Source organism: Labrus bergylta, chromosome 11 (genome assembly GCF_963930695.1).
Source record: "Labrus bergylta chromosome 11, fLabBer1.1, whole genome shotgun sequence".
NCBI lineage: Eukaryota > Metazoa > Chordata > Actinopteri > Labriformes > Labridae > Labrus > Labrus bergylta.
Window position 1 is genome coordinate 14,347,751 of NC_089205.1, and position 21,349 is coordinate 14,369,099.

At 39.9% G+C, this 21,349-nt stretch overlaps 2 protein-coding genes across 6 annotated transcripts; one reads left to right on the plus strand and one right to left on the minus strand.

Annotated features, from left to right (window-relative positions):
• Window positions 1-3,415: 3,415 nt before the first annotated feature.
• msantd4 (Myb/SANT-like DNA-binding domain containing 4 with coiled-coils) lies at window positions 3,416-12,088 on the minus strand. 4 transcript variants are annotated; one of them, XM_020639991.3, is made up of 5 exons: window positions 11,957-12,088; window positions 8,327-9,048; window positions 7,021-7,116; window positions 6,606-6,905; window positions 3,416-5,284 (listed from the first exon to the last, which is right to left on the minus strand). In XM_020639991.3, the coding sequence occupies exons 2-5, from the start codon at window positions 8,432-8,434 to the stop codon at window positions 4,520-4,522; spliced, it is 1,269 nt and encodes a 422-aa protein (XP_020495647.2). In that variant the 5' UTR covers window positions 8,435-9,048; window positions 11,957-12,088; the 3' UTR covers window positions 3,416-4,519. The 4 variants fall into 4 exon arrangements, with proteins under 4 accessions (XP_020495647.2, XP_020495646.2, XP_065816853.1 ...); XM_020639990.3 differs by lacking the exon at window positions 11,957-12,088 and adding an exon at window positions 9,938-10,032; XM_065960781.1 differs by lacking the exon at window positions 11,957-12,088 and adding an exon at window positions 9,697-9,831.
• Window positions 10,448-20,002, plus strand: aasdhppt (aminoadipate-semialdehyde dehydrogenase-phosphopantetheinyl transferase). Of its 2 annotated transcripts, none has more exons than XM_020639996.3 (7): window positions 10,448-10,794; window positions 10,898-11,011; window positions 11,265-11,394; window positions 12,126-12,247; window positions 13,080-13,241; window positions 18,082-18,150; window positions 19,281-20,002. In XM_020639996.3, exons 1-7 carry the CDS (start codon window positions 10,651-10,653, stop codon window positions 19,383-19,385), a joined length of 846 nt encoding a protein of 281 aa, XP_020495652.2. In that variant the 5' UTR covers window positions 10,448-10,650; the 3' UTR covers window positions 19,386-20,002. The 2 variants fall into 2 exon arrangements, with proteins under 2 accessions (XP_020495652.2, XP_020495651.2); XM_020639995.3 differs by having other exon boundaries at window positions 10,450-10,794; window positions 19,304-20,002.
• Window positions 20,003-21,349: the final 1,347 nt, after the last annotated feature.

Genomic DNA, 21,349 nt, shown 5'->3' on the forward strand with positions numbered 1-21,349 from the left:
TTTTTTTTATTTAGCTCTAGATCCAATTCATAGCAATACATGGCTTAGCTTCTGTGTTAGTACTACAGCCATCCTTGCCAAACAGGGGCCATGCTGAGCAGATTGTACTGTAGTAATACTGTGTATAAGTACCTCAAATGACTCACTTTAAATTATCCGTCCAATGAAAATGCTAATATGTTCATAATGCTAGGATTGGCCAGTATGATTTACTTCTATTGAGTAGCATGTTAGTATGTTGACATTTAATAATAAGGCTAGAAAACTTGTATTCAGTCTTCAACTTACATTTTAACAAAAAAAAGCGTTACCAAAGTGATATCATCCAGAGGGGATCATGAATAACTGTAAATGAATCCAGAAATTATCAAGGATTATCATCTTATACCAAAATTGTTTAACCAAAAAAAAGTCTAACCTATGGTAGGGTGAGGGTCACATAAAGAGTCTCGTCAAAGTCAATAAGTTTCATCATCTGGAGACTATGACTGTCTGTACTTGATTGTATACCAATTGTTCCAGAAGCCAGATGCTGCATGGTTTCTAATACTGCTAAGATCAGCAGTTACAGGGTTAAATATCCCTTTGCCATTGTGTCATTTGGGCTCCTTTTTTTTCAGTCCAGGGAGACCTAACACCCCTAATGCAGAGCCATCACTGACAAGCATTTCCCATTATATCCCCTCTCACTCAAACTCTCACACACAGAGACAAACAAGCACACACTCACCTACCACACTGGGTTATTACAGACAAGTATTTCCCATTTACCCGAGGATGAAGCAAAATAACAATTTTGAGACGGCTCTGCCACCCTTTTAACCTTGCAACCTTCACATGCAACCTTCACATGTGCACACACACATCTTCAATCAGTCTCTTTTATCTGCAGAGATACAGCAGACTTCATTCCCTTTTGATTTCCATTGGCTCATTACATCTCTTCTTCCTCAATCTCTCTCAATTCTGTATTATCCCTCATTCTGTTCAGCCCCACCTTATTCCTCCTCTGATCTGTATTCCTCTGCTCATCGTCTCCCCCCCCCCGTCCTACCTGTCTTGTCTCTCCATTTTTTGCATTTGTTTTGATTTCTCATCCAGAGATCCTCTCCCCTCATGACCACCTCCACCGCTCTCACATTTTCTTTGATCGGATATAGGAAATTGAATTCCATAATCACTCCCTGCAGCTCACCCCTATGCTGTTTTGTTGTTGTCACCGCTGCTGTTGGTACTGTTGTGGTTTAGTTATTTCAGGACTACTGAGAAGTACTTTTGAAACAAACATAATAATAACATATTGCATAAACAGAGTCATACAGATAAGACATGATGAGAGCAAATGCACTCATAAGTCTGTGATTCTAAGCTGTTATATTGGTACTATCCTTTTCCAACTAAATGAGGATAAAAAGATTTGTATTTATTTTCATGCCATCATAAAAGTGTGATTTAATAATTAAGTGAAGAGTCAAAAGTGAATCAAAGGGAACTCAAACCAAAGGATTGTTTCGGATCTCTTTGCTCACAGTGAGTAAAAAATATCTGTTGTCTCGTCTCGTGGTACACTGTGACCATGTTTAAAGTGAATGTAGTCAGAGTCAGAGTAGTCACTGACCATCATGACGTACAAGTGCTGCAAGTGCAAGCTTAATGAGAAATCATGGTGGCTTGTGGAGAAAGAACACCCTTAGCTTTTCCATTGTCAATGTACGTCAATATAATTTTCTAAAGGAGGTTGCAAAAAATCAGAAAATCCCTTCAGCGCTTTTAAACTCAAATCATCTTGAGTAAAATGCCCAAAGGGAACAACAACTTACTCTTTTCACTTTTCAGAATATTTCCCCATATTCAAACGACACACTGCTGCTACATGTTCAAGTGACACGCATGTTAGCCTGATTGCTGTTTTATTTCTTTTTCTCTAAAAGAACGTATTTGAATCTACCTTCAACACATAAACAGACGTAAAATTGCAAAATTCTTTTTTGTAATCTACATTAACTGCAACACACACAAAAAACATGTCAACATCGAAGAATTCTTGCTCAAGTGAAACCGAAGACTGAATGTCAGTTTGGCAAGGCTCAGCTGACTCACTGTATCTCTCTTCTGTCTAAACTACTAAAGCAACCCTCTGTGAAATGAAAAATGTTCAGAATTCTGCAGCAACTCTGCTTACAAAGACCTGAGATCAGCTCTGATGTCCATCCACAATTTTTTCTTTTTCGAATCTCCGAAAACCGAAGTGAACTGAATGTCAGACATGCTTTAAAGGTAATAGAGCTCTTAAATCCATGGGCAGAGAACTTTTAGCAAGACCCAGACAAGAGTGAGGTCCGTGAGCTTTTAGTTTCAATCTGTGCCACCTGTATGTTTTTTATTATTAGGAGAGGAAATATTACTTTATTTCTGTCTCCATCTCTGGCCTCAGCTGACATGTTTCATACAGTCCACACAGCAGTCAGGAGAGTCACTAGGCTCTCAGCACTAAGCTGAGGGACCATTTTCATAACAATATCGTGGATATTCAACACAAACCCTGAAGCAAGCAAAGGATATTTTAGGTACAGCTATCAAAAAATAGAGCAGTCTTTATTATTTGATCTGCCTGTTGTGAGCTTAAATTTTTAGTGACTGTGTTTGTGTGAGTATAATATGTGCAGTAGCGATTCTAGAGTCTGTTGGGGCCCAAGGCAAAAATCAGTTGGGGGGGCCCTCCAACCAGTGTTCAGCAGGGCAATGGAAGTGAATGCTGTCAGAAGGGGCTCCCTTAGGGAGGTTTCCTACTGTCAATGCAAAATTTGCACATTATGGGTCGCTGCTTTAGTTTAAATTTTGTCTGCCCTCTGGGGCCCCCTACTGGTCTGGGGCCCCAAGCAGTTGCCTGCCTAACCTGTTGACAAGCAGCGCCTCTGAGTATGTGTGTGTACATGTACAGTACAGTATGTTGGGATCTGTGGGGGCTCATGTTATTTGAGAGTTGAGAGAAGCTCACACTTTTTATCTAGATGTTTTAAATGTCATCCCGACCTGGCCACCTTTATAATCTCTTGCTCATTTAAGAGCTCCACTTTTGCAGCAAAAAAAAATAACTTTTGCACTTTAATTTCTCCGTGATATAAAAAACATTCAAATGTAATATTTTAAAAAGGCCCTGTGTCACTGGGTTACATCAGCTTCAGTGAAATCCTCAAAAGTTGGCTCTTTAAAGATTTGGCGTTATGCTCTAGGAGTGATTTTAAACGCTTGTCTCTTCTTATTAGCCTGCATTGATCCAGAGAACCCCCTGATGGGCTCTCTGAGAGCACCCATACAGAGGACAAATAAAATGTAATCATCTTCTGATTCTCTTTTAATATCTCTCTCTGAAGGCAGCACTGGGAACATAAAGACATGAGAGAGGCTGGCCATCAAAGGCAGTACTTGTGGGGCTTGATTTTATTCAACTCTGAAGACAAATGTCTAAATGTTTTTTCACAGCCATGAACTAAAGGAATGAGTGAAATATGACAACTGATATGCATAGACAGATATTTACACATATCAGTTATTGACAATATAAGAAAAATGATAAGAAACAGGTCAGGTTATCTGATATAAAGATATTTTAAGAAGAAAATGGACAAATATTCAAAAACAATAATAGTACAAAGTGCTGTGTTGGATGATATGTACTCTTCAAGTGACACTGTAACATGTCTCAGAAATTAAAACACTCACGTTTTCTTGCATGCAACCAAAACTTCCAGACATAACTGCTCGTCACAGGTATTAGGTCCACATCTCTTTACAGCCAAAAACATCTAATCTTAGAAAAGGAACAGCACAGGTGTTAAAAACAAAATGATGGCTGGATTCAAATTTAGCTGCTTTAGTTTCTTGTTCAAAAAGTGCTTTGGCAACTGTAACAAAATGCGTAACATCAGGTTAAAAGCCAGCCTACAAAATCACAATATTAACATGCAATGAACATTTTAACACAGCATTGATCGTAACATAAAACTATCAGTAAAAAAAAAAAAAGGCGAGCACTCATGCAGTGCATTACTTGACACTGATTTGCTGCATAAATAAAGATTAGGACACAACATTTCCAGTTGTTCACATATTCTTATATAAAACATGTCTACACTTAAAAGCATGTGTTGCATTCATACTACAGCTTTTGTTGTCAAATGTTTTGTGCATTAGCATATTTAGATGGTGCACTGAACAGCTGTTCAAACTTGTCACATTGTATAAATCAAAGATGCTCAGGGCTATCCAGCTGTGTGTGCCAAACGAATCCTAGTTCATGATTTTTATGATCATGGTATCTTTTTTTGTCCCGTCACCCATTTTATGAAGACATCATAAGGCACTGCGTTATCGTGATGGTCGTAAATATGTCAGCCCTCTGTGTCAGTCTTCTCCTTGGCCAAATTTCAATGCGTGAAAGGCTTGGGTGAGCAGCTGCTTGTGCCACTCAACATATTGTTAAATCTCTCTTCTTTTTTTTCTTTTTTAAGTCTTTTCCTCAATGGCCCTGATGATCTTTGTGCAGCTGCATTCTCTCTTTCTCCACATGGAGGCGTTCTCTCTCAATCTGCAGTCTGCCAGCCTCAAATTTAAAGAACTGCAGTCTCTCTTTCTCCAGCTGCAGTCTCTCCTTCTCCAGTTTAAGCCTTTCCGTCTCCAGATCCACCGCCGACGTCCAGCCTTTGCCTTCTTTCTCTCTATCTCTCTGTCCCTCATAGTGGGTGGAGGATAAAGCAGGCGTGGAGGACGAGGGCGGGCCTTGTTGCGGCGGCAGGTTGAAGGAGGAGTCAGCATGTTCGGATTGGCTAAGCAGCTGGAGCCTCAGCCTCTCCCTCTCCACCTGTAGCCTCTCTTTCTCCAGATGCAGTCGTTCCCTCTCTACCTCCATCTGTCGGAGACGCTCCTTCTCCACCCCTAGTCGCTCTTTCTCTACCCCCAGGCGTTCGGTTTCCACAGCCAGGCGCTGTTTCTCCAGCTCCAATCGCTGTTTCTCAATAGCAAACAGAAAGCCCGCCCCCGTGTTTTCATGATTGGTTACTCCACCCAGAACATGAGCTGACATCCCCATGGGGCCCCCAGGAAGTGTCAAGTCTCTGCTGAATGTGGAGGTCGGCGTTTTACAGGAGGTGAGCATCCCCAAGTCCCCGTTGTGAGAGTAAACATCACTGACATGCCCCTCCCCACGTGACTCCATGTCACTGAGGAGGGAGGGGATGTCATCTTCATCTATTTCTCCATCTCCCACGTCACCGTCACCGTTCAGCTAGAGGGAAAGGGTGAAGCCATTAAAACACGTGAAAAAAGGGTTTATGATGTGGCTGTAGAGGAAGCTTTGCACAGCCTTAGACTGGGATCAGGCTACAGGAGTATCAGGTAGATTTATAGCTGATTTTAACCCCTAAACAATGAGAGAGAAATCTAAACTGCTGGGTTAAACTGCTCCAGTTTGAAACCCTCGTAGAGTTTGCGATCCCTCGTTGAGTCTACTGTGATTACATCAAAAACAAATGATTTTTTTTTGCCTGAATATGTCAGAAATTTCCAAGGACCACAATAGCCAATAAGGAAGAAGATTACAAGGAAGAAGAAGGAGCCACTAATGATTAGCAAGCAAGCAACAATAAACAACGTTTAGCCCATGAGGCGGACTATAACATACTCATCAACTATCAAAAACACATCTGTTGAGTGATTTTCAAACTGACTTTAAAATCACCACTTCCTCCCATGCCTGTCTCTTCTTTAAAATGATTTTAAGAATCCTGTATTCCAAGCATGGCCCTCCAAAGTAACTATGAAGAGGGTGAGATAAAGTTGCATTATGGGAAATAAAGGATTGATTGTGTTTGGAGCTTGAGCCATACTCGAATCTAAAAAATCCGGATACCTGCCTCTGTAGTTTTTAGATTCTTATACTGTATATAAAGATCCTAGTTAAGATTATCGAGGATCATTTCACAGCATATAGTTGGGAGGTTTGTGTTTGGGAAAATGCTATGTGTTTTTTGAGCGCATTGGAAGTGTTAGGCTCTCTCAGCTGCAAATAGTCTGGCTCACATGAAACATTTAACCATGAAACACTTTAATAAGACTGTTAAGACTAAATTGGAGGATCCTTATGGAGTGATTGTGGAAGATAATAACATACGACTCACAATCTGAACAGATAATGAGAGAGAGCTTAATGCAATCAGCAAAAACTAACATTAAATGTCATGTTTAAATTAAAGTAACGGTCTTGATAATTAAGTTTGACCTGCCTTGTGGACCTACATGTGTTCCATTAAAAGACTAACAAGGGCCACTTGAGCTACATAATGTGCTATAATCACGGTGATATGTTTCATATAACTGCTGCTGATGAGGACATTAATGAAGCTAATTAAAGCAAATAGTGCCATGTAAGTATAGACTGATTCTCCTCCTATAACAGTGTTAATAATCGAAGTCCTGTATCAAAAGCTGATCTGACAGAACCACTACGTAGATGCATATTTGAATTAGGTTTAATCAAAATCTACAGAGGCTTTTATTCCTACAGACATAATAATTACCGTATAGCACCATAAGCTTCTTTTTCTTACTCTGTATTCACTGACGTCGTCCTCCATCTTCACACCCAGAGGTGCCATCATGGCCTGTCCACTCGGCTCACTAAGACCCTCAAGCTCCGGCCAGTCGCAGTGACAATCCTTTGAGAGGCCCGAGAGGTCAATCAGCTGGTCACAGCCAGATCCCAGAGAAGCCGCCTCGTGCTCAGGGGACGACTGATCGTACTCAGTCTTCATGACCAACGAGGAGGATGAGGAGGAGGAGAGCGAGAGCTCAGCCTGAAGCTGCTTTCTCTTCATCAGTGCACGCCAGTCCAGGTAACGACGCTTCACCTGTGCAGAAGGTCAGAAAGGAAAGAAGCAAGTGTTCCGAGAGATTAGAGGGGGTAAAGACAGGATGAGATTTTAAAAAGTAAAAGCATGACTTGGAACAAATAAATAAATACACCTCAGCAGCAGTGCGTAGCTCTCCCTCCCCCAGGGAATTTACACCTTGCGCCACTTCCTCCCATGCCTGTCTCTTCAGCTCATTAATTGCTGTGTTCTGTCAAACACAAAGAGGAAAAAAAAACACAAACAATATATGTTTTATATCAATGCCAGTTTTCCATTAAGCATTAAAAAGCTGCCATGCTAGTCAAAATCATCCTGTGATGTATAGCCTCAGGATAGTAGGAGGCAAATACCAGCATCAAAACTGACTTAAAAACAATGTAATAGTGATGGATTGGTTGAAAGATATATATTCTTCTATATACCTTGTTTGTAAGGGTTGCATTTAGAGGCTCAGTGTTCCTTTTGTTTGTTTGTTTGTTTGAGTTCTGATGAAGATGGGAGTTTAACATGTTTCGGCTGAAAATGAACAGTGTTAGTGCTCTCTGGTGGACATCCAAGGTAATGGAGATTCAACTTTCAAATAATTCAAAACGTATTTGGCATACCTCTAAAGCACTTTCTTTGTACAAAGCATCTACTTTTCAATACTGATGTAATAAAGATAAAGATCAACTTTATTGATCCCCCGTGGGGGAAATTTTTGCATTACAGCAGCTCCAGAAAACAGGGGACGGGAATATACTTACTAAAAATAAAAAATTAAAAATAAAAATAAAAATAAAAATAAAAATAAAAATAAAAATAAAAATAAAAATAAAAATAAAAAATATATAAATAATATGGGCCAAGCTACTGATGCAACTACTTGATTGGTCCAAGTCAAATGTTTGTCTTGTGCTTCTGCCTTGCTATTGGGTAATCACTTCTTACAGTAATTTAATGTTGTCCAAGCCCCCTAAGAAAAATCTGTCTCTACTTTATTATACGTAAAGTACATATAAGCATATGTACTGATTTTCACTAATATATAAAAGAAATGTACAAACATTTTACAACAGCTTGAAGACGACTTGGAAAAAGTTGCTTATTGGACAGAGGGGTTTGCATACATGATTGTGCTGACTGGTTCTTACTGTTGATGATATGTCCAACTCAGTTTCCTCTTCAGAGCACAGCGATTACAGAACATAAGTCTTTTGTCTACTGTTCTTTACATACTGATCGGAGTGCAGTAAATGCATCAGCATTATTGCAAATTCATACATAGCATCCTGCTCAACAGAAAATGTTGCAACATTTGTTTGCAGCATAGCATGGTGGTACTTATTTGTGATGTATTATTATTTTTTAATGCATTAACAGCTCTTAATGTATATATTCTTATCAGATAGCATGGGGAAAAAAGAAAAGATCGTCACCTGCTGCCTGGAGAACAACACGTCCCTCCTCTTATGGATCTCTCTGATGAGAGTTTGTGTTTCTCTCACACTGTAGTTGCTCTTCCTCTTCCTCTTCAGATGCTTCATCTGCAGGAAATCCAGCTTGACAGGAAGGAGGGGTTGGAAAACCCAAAACAGAGACAAGGAGAGACAACTGGGGGAAAAAAATAAATCTTATGGTAGAGATGAAAGAGTTTGTGTGGAAGAAGAAATGTAAAAAGGTAAAAAAAAGAAAAGAGAAATAGAGCAGATGAAAGTGGGTGCTCCGTCCTGCGTCTGATGGAGATTTTTTGATGTTTGTTGTTACGCCATTTCTCAGTTTCATCAACAAGGAATCCCTTAGTGGCTCCGGCAGTCCCTGTGAAGTGTTCCACCTGGGAGACTGATCCCAGCTGTTACACTAGAGGCTGCCTGTGTGCAGCAGCATGTGAGACTTGAAGATGTGTAGATGTAAGGTACAAACTAGTGTGTGTAATTGCAGAGGTCACAGCTGGTCGGCTTGTTGAGTTAATCATCCAAATCTTTCTCGAACTTCAGATGGAGAAGGAAGTTTTGCCTGGATTGGGGTTCTTCTTAAATGAAGCCAAGGCCACAGAGGTTATCAAGATGAGACTTTTGACCTTTGTTTATTCTGCCTGCATGTCTGCCAGAGGAGCTTACAGGGAGGAAGCATCACAGGCTGACAGGGTGCTGCATTCTTCCTGTAGTAAAGACAGAGAACAGGCACTGTGTATTAATAGGATACAGAATGTGCAGATTTTTTATAACCAAACTTGAGGTAGGCTATATTTATTTGTTGATGGGCGTCCACATTATACGGCCCTTGCAATACAAGGTCAAGGTGTTTTATGTATAAACAGAATTGTTACATGTTTTGTATGATCTCTATTAATGCACTTTTTAATTTCAGGACAGGGTCCAAGACAAATTCTTCTGGGTATAATAAAGTATATCTCATCTATCTTATCTTATCTTATCTTACATGCAATAGACTTAGTAGCAGGTGTCCTTGAAACGTCAGTGTTATTTTATGGGTCAAAGTGGGAGAATTTATCTTTATATGTAAATCTTTAGAAAGGGATCTATCCTTGTCTTGAATATTTGTCAATAAAGAGAAAATCTATTGTAGGGGGATACAGCATGCATATCCTGCCATACTGCTGTTTGCACTTAACTGTTTCTATTTTCTCAGGAGCAACAATAACCCTTAAAACCTCAGATAAGAAGCAGAAAATAAACAGTATCAATATCACAGCCTATGTTTAAATAGAATAGGACAAATTAACCTAAGGCTATAAAGACTGTGTGCACTCCAGGTAGACTAAACATAGAAGAAGAAAAAAACACACCTTCAATAAAGATGTGCTTCTAGGTTATCCCCACACGCATTAAAATTCCCAGTTAAAATAACGGAGTGTTTTCGAGCAATAGTACGCTACGAGTATTTTTTTTTTTTTTTCTAATCTGACGAGCACAACCCAAAATCCTCATCAATATCTAAAAAATGTAATGCAGTCTTCTTGGCTGCCAATCCGACCACCACCGCCTGCATTTAAACATGATCTAAAATATATTATGAAGATATCTCACCTTACACACACAGATGTTCTGCAATGAAAACAACATCCTAGAGGTACAATTTCAATGCTGCGTTCACTGTAAACTCGGAAACGGTAACCTCTGCGCGTTCAAGCCGAAAATAGTACGGATTGGCAGGCGCCAGTATGATATAATACATTGCATAAAACATCGGAGCAAACGATAAAATTAGGTTTACTACCTCTGAAGAAGAACTGCACATTTATCTGCCAAAGTTGTGCAGAAGGGAGGAAAGTAATTGGTTGTGTAGGAGCTGGCCCGTTTTAGAGACGTTGTTTTAACAGGGGGCTGGTTGAGTAACACAATCTTTAAAGTCGCACTGTTCCAGTAAACACTTTCTAAAATATCTTATGAGCTGAATCATATTAAAAAAAATGTGTATTTATGGGTCTCTCAACGCAGTGTGTGGTATTTACAATACTTCTGAGAGCATTTGAAGGCCTCGTTGGTTGCGCACAGTTTCGATCGCTGCTATTGGTCAATCCTCCACCGCGCCCACTTATGACGACATTAGATCTCGCCAAGCTGTTCCGGGCATGTGAACGGCTGTCGAAATCTAAAACGTAAACAGTGTGGCGGCGTTTTGTTTTGTGTGTTTTATTTACGTCACCTCTGTTGACGAACAATGGGCAAGCGAAACCAAATGTCAGCGAACTTCTGACGCTCTTCGGGGTCTAGATGAACAGGTGTGAATAGGTGAGGAGATGGGCTCTGTTCGGTGGGCTTTCCGCTGTGGCTCGTGGACACCGAGCAGGTCTGATTGGCTGCTCGCTGCTCGCTGCATTCAGCGGGAAGAGAAGGACAGGATCGGACAGTTTGTGTTTGCCAAGGATGCCAAATCAGCTGTGGTGAGCCTCTGACTGAAAACACTCCAGCTGCTGTCGCTTGTTACAAAATAAACACGTAAACACTCACAGCCTGTCTCTCTGACCCCCCCCCCCCCCCCATCAGGCTGGCAGGTTGTTGCTGAGGAGATTTGTGTGTGAGAGGATGGGGATCCCCTGGTCACAGATCAGACTGGAGAGATCACCTAGAGGGAAACCTTACCTGGCAGCCCCACTCAAGGTTCACACCATGTTCACTACAGTTTATCCAGCAAGGAAACTACTCTCTCACTTCTGTTTCATGATATCTATTCACCCCCCCCCCCCCCCTTTCAGTCTCACCCCCCTTTTAACACCACACCTGTCCCTTTAAATACTTATTGCACATTCACAGTTTTTTTAAACATTTTTTTAAAGTAGCTCATTGATGTCGATTATTGTTGTCATATAATTTAAATATTTACTTAACGATTGCTGTTTCGCTGTGCGTCCAGGTCAGTTCTGATTCAGGCCCTAAACAACCTGCGTGGAGTTTCAACCTGTCACATCAAGGAGACTACGCGGTGCTCGCTGCAGAGCAAGGGATGCAAGTGGGAGTGGATATCATGAAGACCGCCATGCCAGGTGATATTTGGTGTTTCGTCTAATCGGTTTTTGCAGATATTTTGCTGAAACTTGAGAAATGGCTTGCTTTTAGGGCACAGATGCACACGGGTTTTGTTAAATACATGTTAGAGATGTTTTTTTGTTTTTTTTACAACAACCTCTACTAGTTGTCTTTCCAATATTCAAGACACTAACATGTCGAACAAACGTAACTACAGATGTTGCTGCTTTTTGAATCATGGCAAAATCTTATTTAAAAAAAATAAAACTACAAACTTCTGTCTCAGCTGTTCATTTCAATTGTCTAATCTGTCAGAAATAATTCCCAATCCCCACAATAAGGCAGACATGTTATTTGTTTCTTCTTTAAATATCTTCTTTAAAACTTCACCACAAGGGTTCACTGTTGCCTTGTGTATGTTAAAAGTCAAGGCCAACGCTGCCTTGGTTTGCAGATGTTTGGTTTTCCTTGTGTGTGTGAGTGTGTGTGTGTGTGTGAGTGTGTGTGTGTGTGTGTGTGTGTGTGTGTGTGTTATGGGTGCCTTCAATGTTGTTTGGATAATCTCTTCGCTAGCTTTACCTGAAGTCTGCCTCCATCTTCCGCACACCTTACTCTGATTTCCCCTCTTCTTCTTCTTCTTCCTTCACTTCTGATATCTTCTCCATCGTTCTTCATCGTCCCTCACACCTCTCCTCTGTCCTCTCCTCTCCCTCCTCTACCACCCTCTGTCTTTCTCCCCCCCCTCCAGGTAGCAGCTCTGTGCCGGAGTTTTTCCGCATCATGACTCGTCAGTTTACAGTGTACGAGTGGAGCGTCATCCAGTCAGCCGGCTCAGAGCACCAGCAGCTCGCCACGTTCTACCGCCACTGGGTAACCATGGCAGCCATACTACCCTGTCGTCACATTGCATTTCTTGGCCCCATGAGCAGTGCCTTTTCCTCGTCTTGTTTTTTTTTTGCGCATGTCTGTGGAGGAAACGTAGGAAGAAAAATAACATTTATGATGGCCTTTGAGCCATGTACACACACACACACACAATACACACATTAATACATTTTGTACACACAAGTGTTAACTCTGTTTTTCTCTCCTCATATTTCTCACATTCTGTCCTTGTCTGTCCTAGTTTGTATTCCTCACAGATACACAATAGGTCTCTATTTTCCCTTTCTCAGTATTTGTCAGTTTTTGTTTGTCTAATATATTTCCTTCCTTGCCAAAAACACACAAAAGACAAACACACACACACCAACACACGCAGATGGACATCAGCAGAATCGGCGGTGCTAAGTAAAGATGTGGTGAGATTGAGAGGGTGGCACAGAGACGTCAAGCAGCTCTGATATCATCATCACACTGTTGACTAATGTCAGAGTTCCATGGTTGCCATAGCAATTAGCCTTGTAATACTGTTATTGTGGCTCATTGGTTGTCGAGAGGGGTTTTGGCTCAACACACATAAGCACCAAGTATCTCTTTTGTATGCACACTGTTATACATGTGTGCATGGATTCCCATCTGTTGTGGTTTTAAGTTACTTTGCTACTGAGCCAAAACACATGAAACACACACACACACACAGACTTTCCTTCTCAGCTTAGCGAGACACAAAAGTCTTCTTTTTTTTTTTTTTGCCTCAAAGTGCCTGTGATTATTTTCTGCATGACATGACTGGGTGTCCTCCTTTCTTTTTCCGACCAAGGCCCTTAAGGAGAGCTTCATCAAAGCCATCGGCACAGGCCTGGGCTTCAACCTGCAGCGGGTTGAGTTTCACCTGACCTCTGAGCCTCTCACAGCGGGCCATGCTCTGCACCAGACCAAGATGTATCTAGACGAAAATGAGGAAGACGACTGGATTTTTGAAGTGAGTTTGAAGACGGATGCTAACAGTGAAAAGGACAAAAAAAAAAACTGCCTAAAATATTGATTTAAAAGGAAGTTGTGATATTTATTTTGAGTAGTTTTTACAAACAGCCTTATTTAATGTATCGTTCACTGATGTTTAAATCACTTTTTTAGTCATACAGTTCTAGTGGTTTCATTCACTTTTCCCATTTCCCATTTTGAATTCGTCTCACTGTTTTTATCCTGCCAAAAGTGTGCGATCTTATTTCAGTGTATGAGTACATCACAATAACACAATAACACACATCTTACAATATTTACTCAAACTACTTCTACACTGTCCATGAACGAACAGGAGCAGGAAGAAGGAAAACGTATAATACCTGCTTCTTTTTTCAATAACATACGTTACCGTTGATACAGAATCAGGTTGCCAACCATAGTTTACTTTTTCTGCACACTGAATCAATCATAGAGTTAGATTTACTCGATAAGTTCATAATTTCTCATGACTTTTTCTTTATACATTCTTTTAAATTGAATAATGTTTGAACAGCATTTGAAGTCATTATCTCGAGAATTCCGCAGTTTCACTCCATTTACTGAAGTATGTGATGCACAAATGGACTTCTAAAATTACATTTTCGTCTCTGATCCTCCTCACTTAAATCTAAACACAAACAACTTGTGTAGATTGTCAGGTCGTGATCTTGTTCTTGATTAAAACACGACTAATACAGTTTTTAAATCAACTAGATCTTTACATTTCAACACATGTGAGCTGCTGAACTCTGTTAGTGTGCTCTCTAACGTTCAGCCTGGTGTATATGTCTGAGTGCTCTTTTCTCTAACACGTACAGGTTAAGTATTAGTCATAAATGTGTCCCATACCTCAATGCAATAACTAAAATACAGGAGAATCCAGGTTTTATCCTACTGAGTATTCAAAGCTGGTCCCTGTCCTGATGCTTGCCAACCTGATGCTACTGCTGTGGCACTTTTTTGTTGTTTTTTTTAAAAGGAAAGGAACAAGTTTAGGAGTATTTTCACAAAGCCTTCAAGAAATCAATGAGCTTAAAAAGCTGAGGTGCCCCCCCCCCTTGAATGCATGTGCAAAGTGAATCCCAGGTGGTTTTACTGAGATATACACACAGAAGATTGCAACAGCGGGGCTATCAAGTGGCCCTCAAACCCTCCAAACACCACGACAAGAGATAAGAGAAGCACCAGAGCAGAACACTCGTCTCCATTTCTATTTTTCCATTTCATCTCCTCTTCTCTGCTCCTCGTCGCCTTGTTGTCTTATCCCCTCACCTTCATTCCACCTTCCTCTCTACTCCCCCCCCCTTGATGTGTTCTCTCTATCTTCACCTTTTTCCTTCATTTTTTTCATTTTTCATGTATCTGCTCTCTTCTTCTGCCTGCTCCTCACCCCCCCCCCCTCCTTCATGTTTGTCCTCTCTACACCACTCCTCCCTTCACTTTTTCCACCATGCCCAGTGGCAGAGAGATTAACAAGTGACTGCTAAAAGGTTACCACTGCTTCGAAAAGCCTGATGTTACATCTCCTCTCTCTCTCGAAGCCTCTTGGGGTGGTGAAGCTTTAATGCTGTTTTAGTGTCCGTGTTTTCACACTAGAGAATAACAGCTTGCCCGTATCGATCGCAGGTAGATGGCAATGCATTTGTCCTGTTTTTTTCTCTTTTTTTTTTTTTTTAGCTTGTGATTGTGGGGAGAAGACAAGTTACCCTGTTAACAGAATGTTGTATTTGTTGGGCTAAAAGGGATTAAAAGTTGTCGAAAGAGTCAGTGGACAGAGGAGAAAAATAGGCACCATATTTGTTATTAGAGGGAAAAATCTCTATCACACTCTCTCATTTCTGCTTTATTTCCCATTAGTGCATATATTTAAATCAGGACCCGACCGATATGAGATTTTTGGGGCCGATACCGATATCGATGTTAGGAAGAGAAAAATCAGATATTGATATATGGGCTCATATCTTTCTTTGATTTTTAGAGATTGAGAGATATAGAGACACACATTGTGTGGATCCCTCAGATGCAGTTATCAAACACTTATGAAAAAGATATTTAATAAAGACAAGATCAATCACTCAGCTGACAGTAACTGTGCATTTACGTGCTTCACTGTTTGACACGCTGGAGAGTGATGATGGTTGTTTTAATCCACATAGCCCCCCTGCTGGTGACAGCCAGAAAGAAAACTCAGATGAAATGTTATTTGACTGCTGAATAATTGTAGTAATATCAGCGCATACCAGAGATAAAATTAGTCAATACCGATAATCACTTGATATGCTAATATCGGTCGGTCGGGCTCTAATTTAAATGAGCTTCATCAAGGATACTAACTAGCTTCACAACTTTTCTATATTGATATTTATGAATGCAAATGTCATTTTGTTATTTGAGGAGATACTTGTCAGTCATACCATAGGTCATAGAAAGAGAACAAAAAGGATTAAACAGTTCGTCAACCTCTAAATACGTCAAGTAATCTGCTGTTACGAAATTCTTCATATTGCTCTGTTTAGTTTATTACGTCATTTTAGCACAAACAGAAAATACTTTTTTATTTTAGCCTTAGTGCAAATATGCACTCCAATTAATTTCATCTTGGATAAAGGATTCACTGCAACACATTTGATGTAAAAACAATGAGCATGAGTCATCTTATTAAATGAATGCATATATTCATTTAATCCATGGAATAACTTAAGTGTCCATCAAAGGAAGGAATACAAATACATGTGTCACACACATATACCAAAGTATGTTTCAAAGAGATACCAATAAAGTTCTGTGAGGGATAATATTTATTTAGGGGGGCGTAGAGAAGAATGAAACCCCGGCAGGTTGAGCGAGACCCCAACAGATACTCATTAAATAAATTATTATTTCTACTAAAAATAGTGATCTGGGAATGGTTTTATTGATTCAAAATTGTTAAATGTGTTCCGTTAATAAATAGTCCATCTGAATCTGCCGTTGAAGCTGGGTCCATAGCAACTGTTAACTTTGTAGCTGTTATTACTCACTGTTTAATTATTATTTTTTTAATGTGTTACTAGATCTGTTTTTTATGGGTTTCCTGTCTTGTGGTCTGTTTGTCCCTCCTGAGGACAATAAAGTATATCTAATCTAATCGTATTAACTGCAAGCCATGCATATTAGAGGTGTCCATGGCAACCGCTTAATTTTATAGTAGCGGTTTGTTCTTCTTGTCAATAATGTACTATCGAGGGATAGCAGACTGTTCCTATGCACAATTGGCCAATCAGCCAAGTAATTAACACAGCCATGTTATACTGTAATGCAAGAATGGATGGCCAATTACGGAGTGCCCCGGGCCGGATGGTTATACTTGATTGCTAATTAAATGTTATTAGACTTTCCATCGAGTCATCACCACAAAATAAAGGACTGAACAAAAACAGGCAACAATCTGAAAAATTACAACAAGAGTCAGGACAACACAAACATTTTGAATACTAAATAGATAGCTGACAATAGATAATATTTATGGTAAAAAACAACAGCAAAAAATGCTCTTCAACAATAAAGAACATTCTTTAACTCAAACATCCTAAAAGCCCAACAGAATGACAAAAAAGCATTTTAGATGGACACAGCCATACACATCGTCCTAACACACCTTGGTGAAGCCAGTGATCTCCCAGTCAGCCTCGACGAACAGGGACACACATCATTATTTATAATCAGTGAATGATTGCAGAGACCTTGAGGGGTCAAACGAACTCAAACAAAATCAATGTTTTTTGGATGTGTCTCTTACATAGACAGGCACGCTCAGACCTCCGAGTGTTACCAGAGCGATGAGAGGAGCGGCGGGGCTGTTGACCGCATGTCCTCTGGATCAGTGCGTGTTCATTTGCTAAATCAGAGAGTAGCTATGACAGTTATCGCTTCCTGCTTGACCTCTGATGAGGTCATCGCTGCAGCCTCTAGACACAGGCACCGAAGCACACGCAATAACACACGATTACACATGGCCAGTAAAGTCTTCTTTTTTAAACAGTTACATACATTTCAAAACAATATGTCCCTTCTTGTATCATTTTTTTATTCATCTTTTTTCTATGCTACCTTATTCTCTGCATAGCCCCTTGCCTGACACACACACCAGCACCTGTTACTCCTACATAAACACACAGTTTGGCCTCTCAGGTTTTAAGTGTGTCATCATGCTAACAACAACTGTTACGCAAATTCTATTGAGACAAAAAGTTTGACTGGACAAATTTCTAAACCAAAAAAAACCTTTAAATGTTTTTCTCCTCAACAGGATATACTGACAGTGGGTGCAACAGGCTTCACTGTGTGTGCTTTGAAATATGAATATACAATGCAAAAATATCAGATTATATTAAAGCAAGAAGGCCCTGCAAAAATAAAAACACAAAAGCAAGGTTGAAAAAAAACTGGTGTTGGCAATATGTATTAATCATGTTTGCAGTAGAATGGATTTGTAGCTTCAAGCGTTCAGCATTGACAGATTTCAGTGAATATATTGAAGCTTGATGTTTCCTGTGTGACTTGTAAATACAGCTGGTTATCTGTCTGAACCTTCAATAGCTCTCCTTAGAAATTATGCAGTCAGATACGAGACACACGCATGCATTTATCACATGGATGCATGCAGGGTGAATATCTGCATGAACAGCTGATAAAGATGAACATGCAGTATGTGTCATATTGTTTATGGTATTTGTGAATACATGTGTGTATAATAATATACTCTAAATTCAAATGAGTATAACGTGACGTTTGTTGGTCAGTGTGAGATGTTGTGTTATGTGTATCTTCTCGTGCAGGAGAGCTTACTGGATGCTGACCATCATGTGGCAGTAGCACTGGGACCAGCAGAGAAACCAGGCTCTGCAGTAAGGAACATTTACATGTTGAACGTCTTACATTTGTTGAATTCTGTCCATTCCTCCTAGGATGTGTGATTAAATCATTTTTAGATATTTATTTTGCAGCCATAAAAATGCAATTTTTTTCCCATGACTCGCGTGAGCAGTGTTTAAAAAAGCACATTTACCCCGGGCTTAAAAGTAGTAATTCTTTAAGCAACCAATAGGGGTGTCACAGTGAGTACACGTATTGCTGTTGTTCATCTGTACATCACTGCAACAAGGTGAATGGTAAAACAAATGAAAGACAGAAATATAAGATATTGATGGTGTATTACTTTTTGTCATAAAAAGGGAATTCTCACCTATATGTGCAGCTGGTCACATCAGACAGACGACGTCAGAGACAAGCTGGTGGACATTATGGAACATTGAGAAAGAAAATACCTGTTGTTCTATCTATGCATTCAGATGCATAGACTCGTCCAATATTTAATTCATAAAATAAACTGAAAAAATATCTTACAATTACAAACCAGGCATATTGGAGATACTGAGCAAGAGATGAGGCACATCACTGTTTTTTTTGTGTTCTCTGCCCAAAGATACGACTGTTTGGGGGTCAGATTTGGGGAATCATGCAGCAGATATTTGTATTGTTGTTTCCCTTTGACTTCTTCGTCTCTTTATCTGCGTGATCTGCTGGAGGGAATAACAGGAAATGGCAGCAACCTCCTGTAAATATTTACAGTCGCAGCAGAAAAAAAAACAATGACTTGTAAATGGATATAAGCTGATCCACCCACAGAAGATCACTTTCTTCAAATTGTTACCGAGATTCATGAGACGGAAAGACTGACTTTCCTACTAAAACTGAGAAATGATGAATGCATTGCAAGATGGACAAAATGGAAAGTTTATTTGACTTCATTAAGATCATGCTGGGTGGTCTGCCCTGCTCATCCTCACTGCCTAAAATGTCATTTATCTCCCTTTTTATAATGCTCTGATAATCATTTAGATGTTGAAGAGCTGTCCTTTATCTATCATTGTTCTATATCATATTGGGTGATGGGCCGGACTCATTTTGCAGACATCACTATATCGTTTTTAGTTGAGACTTTACTAAATCTAAGTGTCAAAATAATCATGGTTAGACCTTATTCTGTTTTCTCCTCAGCCTCTTCATCCATCCCTTCCCACTCCCACCACGTTCACACTGCTGTCGTTCAGTGACCTCATTGCATCCGCCTCCCCTCTGACAGATGAAGACCCCGCCTACTGGGACAGCTTCCAGATGAAGGCCGAAGCTCCGCAGAGACAGAGACAATAACCTCCTGTCTCACACGGACACCTGCCATACATACACACACACACACCTGTCAGAAGTACCAGAGAAGAAAGACATGGACTGATATGGAGAGATGCATCAGAAATCACAGGTTTGTCTCAGAGGACTTCAGAATCCATAGAGCACCTGACACCTTCTACTGTATCATAAAAATGTGAGAAATACTTCCTAAGAAGCAATCCTCCATACTCAATACTGTGCTGTACATCCAAACGTTTCTTGTTGAACAATGATTTAGTCCTGTTGATCATATAAGCTTTCAAAATTAAAAAGCTGTCTTTTTACAAATGAAAAGGATTCAATTCATATCATCAAATCTTCTCTGAGCGCCTTGTTTTTTTTTTCTCTTGAAGGCTATTTTCTTTAGTTATCTTTGTTTAGCCAAGTTTTCCAGCTGTTAATGTGAGTTCAATGTAAGTAAATGATCAATGTTGTTATTTTTTTTTACCTTCTCGGTCTCTCTATGTGTGCTGTGTCTCATCAGACACAGAGCTTGATTGAAAATAAATATATTCTTATTAATCACGATTCATGTCCATTGTAAAGTCTGTAAACCCAGTTAATAGAACACAAAGGAGTATAACTATTGGCAATTTTTATTTCAATATACAGTATTTGATTGTTTTTACCATGTGAGGGATTACAGTGGACCACAACTAATGAAACAAGCCACATTTATTTGTCGTATTGTTACATAGATCAACACTACAAAGACTTACTTTCAAGTAACTTGGCAGCCATATTGCAGCCCTGTGTTTATGACTGTATGTGAAGTAGTCGAGTTGTGCTTCTTTCTCACTTCCTCTTTACTGCCAAGTATCTCTGATCCGCTTATCTTGCATGAATTTTCACCTTTCTTTCTTTCTCTCCATCTGGCAGCTTATCTGTTTTAGTCGAGGACATTTAGCTGACCATTGTGTTCCTTCCCTCTCTTTTCGCAGTCCATTTCTGCCCCATCTTCCACCTCTCTCTCTCTTCTGTTCTCTGTCTTTTTGACTTTCTCAAGTAGAGCAGGTGGAAGGTTGTGCAGGTTTAACCCTCAGTTCTATATCACATTCAAATTGCAACCTGTAATCAGAATCTTTCTCCTCCACATAAAGTAAGAAAATGAAGTTAGAGATCAAATGATAGACGCCGTGCAGTATGCACCCTCTCTGCTTTCACCACAATCTTAACTTGTATGTAAGCACACATTAAGTGGCTGCTGCACAACATTTAGGTCAGGAATGTACGGTAGATGTTTGTAAGAAGATGACAGAATAGTGAAAGTCAAATCATCGTCTTATTTTGCGGTCAAAATAAACAGGATCTTGAAATTAAATTGAAGATATTTACATCTCAAAACTAGTATGGGAGGCAGAGTCCACTATAATTAAAGGATTCTTCTGCAGGTAAATGTGTTCTGGGATGAGAACACACTCAACTTTTAGGCTAAAATGTTCCTTTTGATCGAGCTTATATTAAAGTGGTTTCTTCAGGCTTGACTTGGACCGGCTCATAGCTAAGCGTCGGCTTCTGTCCCCTCACCTCTTTCTTCATCTGTATGCATCCCTGTTCAAATAATGCATGTTACCAACTTGCATCTTCCCCAGAATTGATGTATAATTTTGTGACTGTCATTATTATCTTCGTTGTATTGTGAGTCATATTTATTGTATTGTTATTTCTTTTATTTGCAGTGCTCTTATTGGTCTCTATTCTGTTGCTTGCGTGCATCCCTCTCTGTTTGTTTGTCAGAGATCAAAGTGCAGGGAAAGGAAATTATAGATAATTATGTTTCTTCTGACAAACAAATATTGTGTGTACTGCATGCCCCTCACACACACGACCCTGCCTCTTGACCCCTGTGTGGGCTGTGTGACACAGACCTGCTAT

Excerpts from the sequence above, each read along its gene's own strand:
- msantd4 (XM_020639991.3), bottom strand. The coding sequence starts at position 8,434 with ATGAAGCATCTGAAGAGGAAGAGGAAGAGCAACTACAGTGTGAGAGAA. Across the intron at positions 7,117-8,326 it reads TGTTGTTCTCCAGGCAGCAG|AACACAGCAATTAATGAGCT; the intron begins GTGACGATCTTT and ends TGTGTTTGACAG. Across the intron at positions 6,906-7,020 it reads AGCTACGCACTGCTGCTGAG|GTGAAGCGTCGTTACCTGGA; the intron begins GTGTATTTATTT and ends CCTTCTGCACAG.
- aasdhppt (XM_020639995.3), top strand. The coding sequence starts at position 10,651 with ATGGGCTCTGTTCGGTGGGCTTTCCGCTGTGGCTCGTGGACACCGAGC. Across the intron at positions 12,248-13,079 it reads CCACGTTCTACCGCCACTGG|GCCCTTAAGGAGAGCTTCAT; the intron begins GTAACCATGGCA and ends TTTCCGACCAAG. Across the intron at positions 18,151-19,303 it reads CAGAGAAACCAGGCTCTGCA|CCTCTTCATCCATCCCTTCC; the intron begins GTAAGGAACATT and ends TTTTCTCCTCAG.